Source organism: Oncorhynchus mykiss, unplaced genomic scaffold (assembly GCF_013265735.2).
Source record: "Oncorhynchus mykiss isolate Arlee unplaced genomic scaffold, USDA_OmykA_1.1 un_scaffold_855, whole genome shotgun sequence".
NCBI classification, from domain to species: domain Eukaryota; kingdom Metazoa; phylum Chordata; class Actinopteri; order Salmoniformes; family Salmonidae; genus Oncorhynchus; species Oncorhynchus mykiss.
This window is the reverse complement of record NW_023494302.1, coordinates 22,527-32,500: the sequence shown is the minus strand read 5'-3', so window position 1 is coordinate 32,500 and position 9,974 is coordinate 22,527. Positions and strand designations below refer to the sequence as shown.

Sequence of the window (9,974 nt, the reverse complement as noted above, 5' to 3'; positions counted from 1 at the left end):
GTGTGTGTGTGTGTCACTGTCTGCTCACACTGATCCAGATACTCAGACTGTGTGTGTCACTGTCTCCTCACACTGATCCAGATACTCAGACTGTGTGTGTGTGTGTCACTGTCTGCTCATACTGATCCAGATACTCACACTGTGTGTGTGTGTGTGTCACTGTCTGCTCATACTGATCCAGATACTCAGACTGTGTGTGTGTGTGTGTCACTGTCTGCTCACACTGATCCAGATACTCAGACTGTGTGTGTGTGTGTCACTGTCTGCTCATACTGATCCAGATACTCAGACTGTGTGTGTGTGTGTCACTGTCTGCTCACACTGATCCAGATACTCAGACTGTGTGTGTGTCACTGTCTGCTCATACTGATCCAGATACTCAGACTGTGTGTGTGTGTGTCACTGTCTGCTCACACTGATCCAGATACTCAGACTGTGTGTGTGTGTGTCACTGTCTGCTCGTACTGATCCAGATACTCAGACTGTGTGTGTGTGTGTGTCACTGTCTGCTCACACTGATCCAGATACTCAGACTGTGTGTGTGTGTGTCACTGTCTGCTCGTACTGATCCAGATACTCAGACTGTGTGTGTGTGTGTCACTGTCTGCTCGTACTGATCCAGATACTCAGACTGTGTGTGTGTGTGTCACTGTCTGCTCACACTGATCCAGATACTCAGACTGTGTGTGTGTGTGTCACTGTCTGCTCACACTGATCCAGATACTCAGACTGTGTGTCCCTGTCTGCTCATACTGATCCAGATACTCAGGCTGTGTGTGTCCCTGTCTGCTCATACTGATCCAGATACTCAGACTGTGTGTGTCCCTGTCTACTCATACTGATCCAGATACTCAGACTGTGTGTGTCCCTGTCTCCTCATACTGATCCAGATACTCAGACTGTGTGTGTCCCTGTCTGCTCATACTGATCCAGATACTCAGACTGTGTGTGTCCCTGTCTGCTCATACTGATCCAGATACTCAGACTGTGTGTGTGTGTCACTGTCTGCTCACACTGATCCAGATACTCAGACTGTGTGTGTGTGTCACTGTCTACTCATACTGATCCAGATACTCAGACTGTGTGTGTCACTGTCTGCTCACACTGATCCAGATACTCAGACTGTGTGTGTCACTGTCTGCTCATACTGATCCAGATACTCAGACTGTGTGTGTCACTGTCTACTCATACTGATCCAGATACTCAGACTGTGTGCGTCACTGTCTACTCATACTGATCCAGATACTCAGACTGTGTGTGTCACTGTCTGCTCATACTGATCCAGATACTCAGACTGTGTGTGTCACTGTCTACTCATACTGATCCAGATACTCAGACTGTGTGTGTCACTGTCTACTCATACTGATCCAGATACTCAGACTGTGTGTGTCACTGTCTGCTCACACTGATCCAGATACTCAGACTGTGTGTGTCACTGTCTACTCGTACTGATCCAGATACTCAGACTGTGTGTGTCACTGTCTGCTCACACTGATCCAGATACTCAGACTGTGTGTGTCACTGTCTGCTCGTACTGATCCAGATACTCAGACTGTGTGTGTGTGTGTCACTGTCTACTCACACTGATCCAGATACTCAGACTGTGTGTGTGTGTGTCACTGTCTGCTCACACTGATCCAGATACTCAGACTGTGTGTGTCACTGTCTACTCGTACTGATCCAGATACTCTGACTGTGTGTGATTCAACTGATCAACCTCTTTGATCTACTCCACTACTGCCCCCCCTGATTCAACTGATCAACCTCTTTGATCTACTCCACTACAGCCCCCTGATTCAACTGATCAACCTCTTTGATCAACTCCACTACAGCCCCCTGATTCAACTGATCAACCTCTTTGATCTACTCCACTACAGCCCCCTGATTCAACTGATCAACCTCTTTGATCTACTCCACTACAGCCCCCTGATTCAACTGATCAACCTCTTTGATCTACTCCACTACAGCCCCCCCCTGATTCAACTGATCAACCTCTTTGATCTACTCCACTACAGCCCCCCCCCTGATTCAACTGATCAACCTCTTTGATCTACTCCACTACAGCCCCCTCCTGATTCAACTGATCAACCTCTTTGATCAACTCCACTACAGCCCCCTGATTCAACTGATCAACCTCTTTGATCTACTCCACTACAGCCCCCTGATTCAACTGATCAACCTCTTTGATCAACTCCACTACAGCCCCCTGATTCAACTGATCAACCTCTTTGATCAACTCCACTACAGCCCCCCCCCTGATTCAACTGATCAACCTCTTTGATCTACTCCACTACAGCCCCCTGATTCAACTGATCAACCTCTTTGATCAACTCCACTACAGCCCCCTGATTCAACTGATCAACCTCTTTGATCAACTCCACTACAGCCCCCCCCTGATTCAACTGATCAACCTCTTTGATCTACTCCACTACAGCCCCCCCTGATTCAACTGATCAACCTCTTTGATCTACTCCACTACAGCCCCCCCCTGATTCAACTGATCAACCTCTTTGATCAACTCCACTACAGCCCCCTGATTCAACTGATCAACCTCTTTGATCTACTCCACTACAGCCCCCTGATTCAACTGATCAACAACTTTGATCAACTCCACTACAGCCCCCTGATTCAACTGATCAACCTCTTTGATCAACTCCACTACAGCCCCCCCCTGATTCAACTGATCAACCTCTTTGATCTACTCCACTACAGCCCCCTGATTCAACTGATCAACCTCTTTGATTTCCTCCACTACAGCCCCCTGATTCAACTGATCAACCTCTTTGATCTACTCCACTACAGCCCCCTGATTCAACTGATCAACCTCTTTGATCTACTCCACTACAGCCCCCTGATTCAACTGATCAACCTCTTTGATCTACTCCACTACAGCCCCCCCCTGATTCAACTGATCAACCTCTTTGATCTACTCCACTACAGCCCCCCCCTGATTCAACTGATCAACCTCTTTGATCTACTCCACTACAGCCCCCTCCTGATTCAACTGATCAACCTCTTTGATCAACTCCACTACAGCCCCCTGATTCAACTGATCAACCTCTTTGATCTACTCCACTACAGCCCCCTGATTCAACTGATCAACCTCTTTGATCAACTCCACTACAGCCCCCTGATTCAACTGATCAACCTCTTTGATCAACTCCACTACAGCCCCCCCCTGATTCAACTGATCAACCTCTTTGATCTACTCCACTACAGCCCCCTGATTCAACTGATCAACCTCTTTGATCAACTCCACTACAGCCCCCTGATTCAACTGATCAACCTCTTTGATCATCTCCACTACAGCCCCCCCCTGATTCAACTGATCAACCTCTTTGATCTACTCCACTACAGCCCCCCCCTGATTCAACTGATCAACCTCTTTTATCTACTCCACTACAGCCCCCCCCCTGATTCAACTGATCAACCTCTTTGATCTACTCCACTACAGCCCCCCCCTGATTCAACTGATCAACCTCTTTGATCAACTCCACTACAGCCCCCTGATTCAACTGATCAACCTCTTTGATCTACTCCACTACAGCCCCCTGATTCAACTGATCAACCTCTTTGATCAACTCCACTACAGCCCCCTGCTTCAACTGATCAACCTCTTTGATCAACTCCACTACAGCCCCCCCCTGATTCAACTGATCAACCTCTTTGATCTACTCCACTACAGCCCCCCCCCTGATTCAACTGATCAACCTCTTTGATTTATTCCACTACTGCCCCCCCCTGATTCAACTGATCAAACTCTTTGATCAACTCCACTACAGCCCCCCCTGATTCAACTGATCAACCTCTTTGATCAACTCCACTACAGCCCCCCCGATTCAACTGATCAACCTCTTTGATCTACTCCACTACTGCCCCCCTGATTCAACTGATCAACCTCTTTGATCAACTCCACTACTGCCCCCTGATTCAACTGATCAACCTCTTTGATTTATTCCACTACAGCCCCCTGATTCAACTGATCAACCTCTTTGATTTATTCCACTACAGCCCCTGATTCAACTGATCAACCTCTTTGATCTACTCCACTACAGCCCCCTGATTCAACTGATCAACCTCTTTGATTTATTCCACTACAGCCCCCTGATTCAACTGATCAACCTCTTTGATTTATTCCACTACAGCCCCCTGATTCAACTGATCAACCTCTTTGATTTCCTCCACTACAGCCCCCCCCCCCCCCCCTGATTCAACTGATCAACCTCTTTGATTTATTCCACTACAGCCCCCTGATTCAACTGATCAACCTCTTTGATTTATTCCACTACAGCCCCCTGATTCAACTGATCAACCCTCTTTGATCTACTCCACTACTGCCACCTGATTCAACTGATCAACCTCTTTGATCTACTCCACTACTGCCCCCTGATTCAACTGATCAACCTCTTTGATCTACTCCACTACAGCCCCCTGATTCAACTGAATCAACCTCTTTGATCAACTCCACTACAGCCCCCCCCTGATTCAACTGATCAACCTCTTTGATCAACTCCACTACAGCCCCCCCCTGATTCAACTGATCAACCTCTTTGATCAACTCCACTACAGCCCCCTGATTCAAATGATCAACCTCTTTGATCTACTCCACTACAGCCCCCCCTGATTCAACTGATCAACCTCTTTGATCTACTCCACTACTGCCCCCTGATTCAACTGATCAACCTCTTTGATTTATTCCACTACAGCCCCCCCTGATTCAACTGATCAACCTCTTTGATCTACTCCACTACTGCCCCCTGATTCAAACTGATCAACTAATCCCTTAGCCTTTGAGGAGCTGAGTCAGGTGTCAGCTTGGCATCCAATTAACTGACAGACACACTAGTGTCATGGGTCACCCCACAGGACATGACATCATCCTTACCTGACAGACACACTGGGGTCATGGGTCACCCCACAGGACATGACATCATCCTTACCTGACAGACACACTGGGGTCATGGGTCACCCCACAAGACATGACATCATCCTTACCTGACAGACACACTGGGGTCATGGGTCACCCCACAGGACATGACATCATCCTTACCTGACAGACACACTGGGGTCATGGGTCACCCCACAAGACATGACAGCCTTGGTCCCCTTGATGACACTCTGGTCTGCAGGTGGCTTGGTGATACGGGTCCGTGCTGACAACATAGAAAGACTTCAGGTTACTGGCTGTTTAACAGACTTCAGGTTACTGGCTGTTTAACAGTGTGGTTGACAGACTTCAGGTACTGGCTGTTTAACAGGTGGTTGACAGAGACTTCAGGTTACTGGCTGTTTAACAGACTTCAGGTTACTGGCTGTTTAACAGGTAGTTGACAGAGACTTCAGGTTACTGGCTGTTTAACAGACTTCAGGTTACTGGCTGTTTAACAGACTTCAGGTTACTGGCTGTTTAACAGACTTCAGGTTACTGACTGTTTAACAGGTGGTTGACAGACTTCAGGTTACTGGCTGTTTACAGGTAGTTGACAGAGACTTCAGGTTCACTGTCTGTTTAACAGGTAGTTGACAGAGACTTCAGGTTACTGGCTGTGTAACAGGTGGTTGACAGACTTCAGGTTACTGGCTGTGTAACAGGTAGTTGACAGAGACTTCAGGTTACTGGCTGTGTAACAGGTGGTTGACAGAGACTTCAGGTTACTGGCTGTTTAACAGATTTCAGGTTACTGGCTGTTTAACAGGTAGTTGACAGAGACTTCAGGTTACTGGCTGTTTAACAGACTTCAGGTTACTGGCTGTGTAACAGGTGGTTGACAGAGACTTCAGGTTACTGGCTGTTTAACAGGTAGTTGACAGAGACTTCAGGTTACTGGCTGTTTAACAGGTAGTTGACAGAGACTTCAGGTTACTGACTGTTTAACAGGTAGTTGACAGAGACTTCAGGTTACTGGCTGTTTAACAGGTAGTTGACAGAGACTTCAGGTTACTGGCTGTTTAACAGGTGGTTGACAGACTTCAGGTTACTGGCTGTTTAACAGATAGTTGACAGAGACTACAGGTTACTGTCTGTTTAACAGGTAGTTGACAGAGACTTCAGGTTACTGGCTGTGTAACAGGTGGTTGACAGACTTCAGGTTACTGGCTGTGTAACAGGTGGTTGACAGACTTCAGGTTACTGGCTGTGTAACAGGTGGTTGACAGAGACTTCAGGTTACTGGCTGTGTAACAGGTAGTGACAGAGACTTCAGGTTACTGGCTGTGTAACAGGTGGTTGACAGAGACTTCAGGTTACTGGCTGTGTAACAGGTGGTTGACAGACTTCAGGTTACTGGCTGTGTAACAGGTGGTTGACAGAGACTTCAGGTTACTGGCTGTGTAACAGGTGGTTGACAGAGACTTCAGGTTACTGGCTGTTTAACAGATTTCAGGTTACTGGCTGTTTAACAGGTAGTTGACAGAGACTTCAGGTTACTGGCTGTTTAACAGACTTCAGGTTACTGGCTGTGTAACAGGTGGTTGACAGAGACTTCAGGTTACTGGCTGTTTAACAGGTAGTTGACAGAGACTTCAGGTTACTGGCTGTGTAACAGGTGGTTGACAGAGACTTCAGGTTCACTGGCTGTTTAACAGGTGGTTGACAGAGACTTCAGGTTACTGGCTGTTTAACAGACTTCATGTTATTGGCTGTTTAACAGGTGGTTGACAGACTTCAGGTTACTGGCAGTTTAACAGGTGGTTGACAGACTTCAGGTTACTGGCTGTTTAACAGACTTCAGGTTACTGGCTGTTTAACAGACTTCAGGTTACTGGCTGTTTAACAGACTTCAGGTTACTGGCTGTTAACAGGTGGTTGACAGAGACTTCAGGTATTGGCTGTTTAACAGACTTCAGGTTACTGGTGTTTAACAGACTTCAGGTTACTGGCTGTGTAACAGGTGGTTGACAGAGACTTCAGGTTACTGGCTGTTTAACAGGTAGTTGACAGAGACTTCAGGTTACTGGCTGTTAACAGGTAGTTCACAGAGACTTCAGGTTACTGGCTGTTTGACAGGTAGTTGACAGAGACTTCAGGTTACTGGCTGTGTAACAGGTGGTTGACAGACTTCAGGTTACTGGCTGTGTAACAGGTGGTTGACAGAGACTTCAGGTTACTGGCTGTGTAACAGGTAGTTGACAGAGACTTCAGGTTACTGGCTGTGTAACAGGTGGTTGACAGAGACTTCAGGTTACTGGCTGTGTAACAGGTGGTTGACAGACTTCAGGTTACTGGCTGTGTAACAGGTGGTTGACAGAGACTTCAGGTTACTGGCTGTTTAACAGCTGGTTGACAGAGACTTCAGGTTACTGGCTGTTTAACAGACTTCAGGTTACTGGCTGTTTAACAGACTTCAGGTTACTGGCTGTGTAACAGGTGGTTGACAGAGACTTCAGGTTATGGCTGTGTAACAGGTGGTTGACAGAGACTTCAGGTTACTGGCTGTGTAACAGGTGGTTGACAGAGACTTCAGGTTACTGGCTCTGTAACAGGTGGTGACAGAGACTTCAGGTTACTGGCTGTTTAACAGACTTCAGGTTACTGGCTGTTTAACAGACTTCAGGTTCACTGGCTGTTTAACAGACATCAGGTTACTGGCTGTTTAACAGGTGGTTGACAGATACTTCAGGTTATGGCTGTTTAACAGACTTCAGGTTACTGGCTGTTTTAACAGACTTCAGGTTACTGGCTGTTTAAACAGGTGGTTGACAGAGACTTCAGGTTATTGGCTGTGTAACAGGTGGTTGACAGAGACTTCAGGTTACTGGCTGTTTAACGGGTAGTTGACAGAGACTTCAGGTTACTGGCTGTTTAACAGGTAGTTGACAGAGACTTCAGGTTACTGACTGTTTAACAGGTGGTTGACAGAGACTTTAGGTTACTGGCTGTTTAACGGTGGTTGACAGACTTCAGGTTACTGGCTGTGTAACAGGTGGTTGACAGACTTCAGGTTACTGACTGTGTAACAGGTGGTTGACAGAGACTTCAGGTTACTGGCTGTTTAACAGGTAGTTCACAGAGACTTCAGGTTACTGGCTGTTTAACAGACTTCAGGTTACTGGCTGTGTAACAGGTGGTTGACAGAGACTTCAGGTTACTGGCTGTTTAACAGGTAGTTGACAGAGACTTCAGGTTACTGGCTGTTTAACAGGTAGTTCACAGAGACTTCAGGTTACTGGCTGTTTGACAGGTAGTTGACAGAGGACTTCAGGTTACTGGCTGTGTAACAGGTGGTTGACAGACTTCAGGTTACTGGCTGTGTAAACAGGTGGTTGACAGAGACTTCAGGTTACTGGCTGTGTAAACAGGTAGTTGACAGAGACTTCAGGTTACTGGCTGTGTAACAGGTGGTTGACAGAGACTTCAGGTTACTGGCTGTGTAACAGGTGGTTGACAGACTTTCAGGTTACTGGCTGTGTAACAGGTGGTTGACAGAGACTTCAGGTTACTGGCTGTTTAACAGCTGGTTGACAGAGACTTCAGGTTACTGGCTGTTTAAACAGACTTCAGGTTACTGGCTGTTAACAGACTTCAGGTTACTGGCTGTGTAACAGGTGGTTGACAGAGACTTCAGGTTACTGGCTGTGTAACAGGTGGTTGACAGAGACTTCAGGTTACTGGCTGTGTAACAGGTGGTTGACAGAGACTTCAGGTTACTGGCTCTGTACAGGTGGTTGACAGAGACTTCAGGTTACTGGCTGTTTAACAGACTTCAGGTACTGGCTGTTTAACAGACTTCAGGTTACTGGCTGTTTAACAGACATCAGGTTACTGGCTGTTTAACAGGTGGTTGACAGATACTTCAGGTTATTGGCTGTTTAACAGACTTCAGGTTACTGGCTGTTTAACAGACTTCAGGTTACTGGCTGTTTAACAGGTGGTTGACAGAGACTTCAGGTTATTGGCTGTGTAACAGGTGGTTGACAGAGACTTCAGGTTACTGGCTGTTTAACGGGTAGTTGACAGAGACTTCAGGTTACTGGCTGTTTAACAGGTAGTTGACAGAGACTTCAGGTTACTGACTGTTTAACAGGTGGTTGACAGAGACTTTAGGTTACTGGCTGTTTAACAGGTGGTTGACAGACTTCAGGTTAACTGGCTGTGTAACAGGTGGTTGACAGACTTCAGGTTACTGACTGTGTAACAGGTGGTGACAGAGACTTCAGGTTACTGGCTGTGTAACAGGTAGTTGACAGAGACTTCAGGTTACTGGCTGTGTAACAGGTGGTTGACAGAGACTTCAGGTTACTGGCTGTGTAACAGGTGGTTTGACAGAGGACTTCAGGTTACTGGCTGTGTAACAGGTGTTTGACAGAGACTTCAGGTTACTGGCTGTGTAACAGGTGGTTGACAGAGACTTCAGGTTACTGGCTGTGTAACAGGTGGTTGACAGAGACTTCAGGTTATCTGTCTGTTTAACAGGTAGTTGACAGAGACTTCAGGTTTACTGGCTGTGTGTAACAGGTGGTTGACAGACTTCAGGTTACTGGCTGTGTAACAGGTGGTTGACAGAGACTTTCAGGTTACTGGCTGTGTAACAGGTAGTTGACAGAGACTTCAGGTTACTGGCTGTTTAACAGGTGGTTGACAGAGACTTCAGGTTACTGGCGTGGAACAGGTGGTTGACAGAGACTTCAGGTTTACTGGCTGTTTAACAGACTTCAGGTTACTGGCTGTGTAACAGGTGGTTGACAGAGACTTCAGGTTACTGGCTGTGTAACAGGTGGTTGACAGAGACTTCAGGTTACTGGCGTTTTAACAGACTTCAGGTTACTGGCTGTTTAACAGACTTCAGGTTACTGGCTGTTTAACAGACTTCAGGTTACTGGCTGTTTAACAGGTGGTTGACAGATACTTCAGGTTATTGGCTGTTTTACAGACTTCAGGTTACTGGCTGTTTAACAGACTTCAGGTTACTGGCTGTTTAACAGGTGGTTGACAGAGACTTCAGGTTATTGGCTGTTTAACGGGTAGTTGACAGAGA

At 46.8% G+C, this 9,974-nt stretch overlaps 1 protein-coding gene across 1 annotated transcript in view; it reads right to left on the bottom strand.

Moving 5' to 3' along the window:
* LOC118963335 (protein sidekick-2-like) overlaps positions 1-5,163 on the bottom strand; it is a gene marked incomplete at its 3' end in the record, with an annotated part of 9,026 nt that extends 3,863 nt beyond the window's left edge. Inside the window, exon 1 of the mRNA XM_036974734.1 lies at positions 5,051-5,163. Within this exon, the coding sequence (XP_036830629.1) occupies positions 5,051-5,163 (113 nt within the window). The remainder of the gene's footprint in view (positions 1-5,050) is intronic.
* Positions 5,164-9,974: the final 4,811 nt, after the last annotated feature.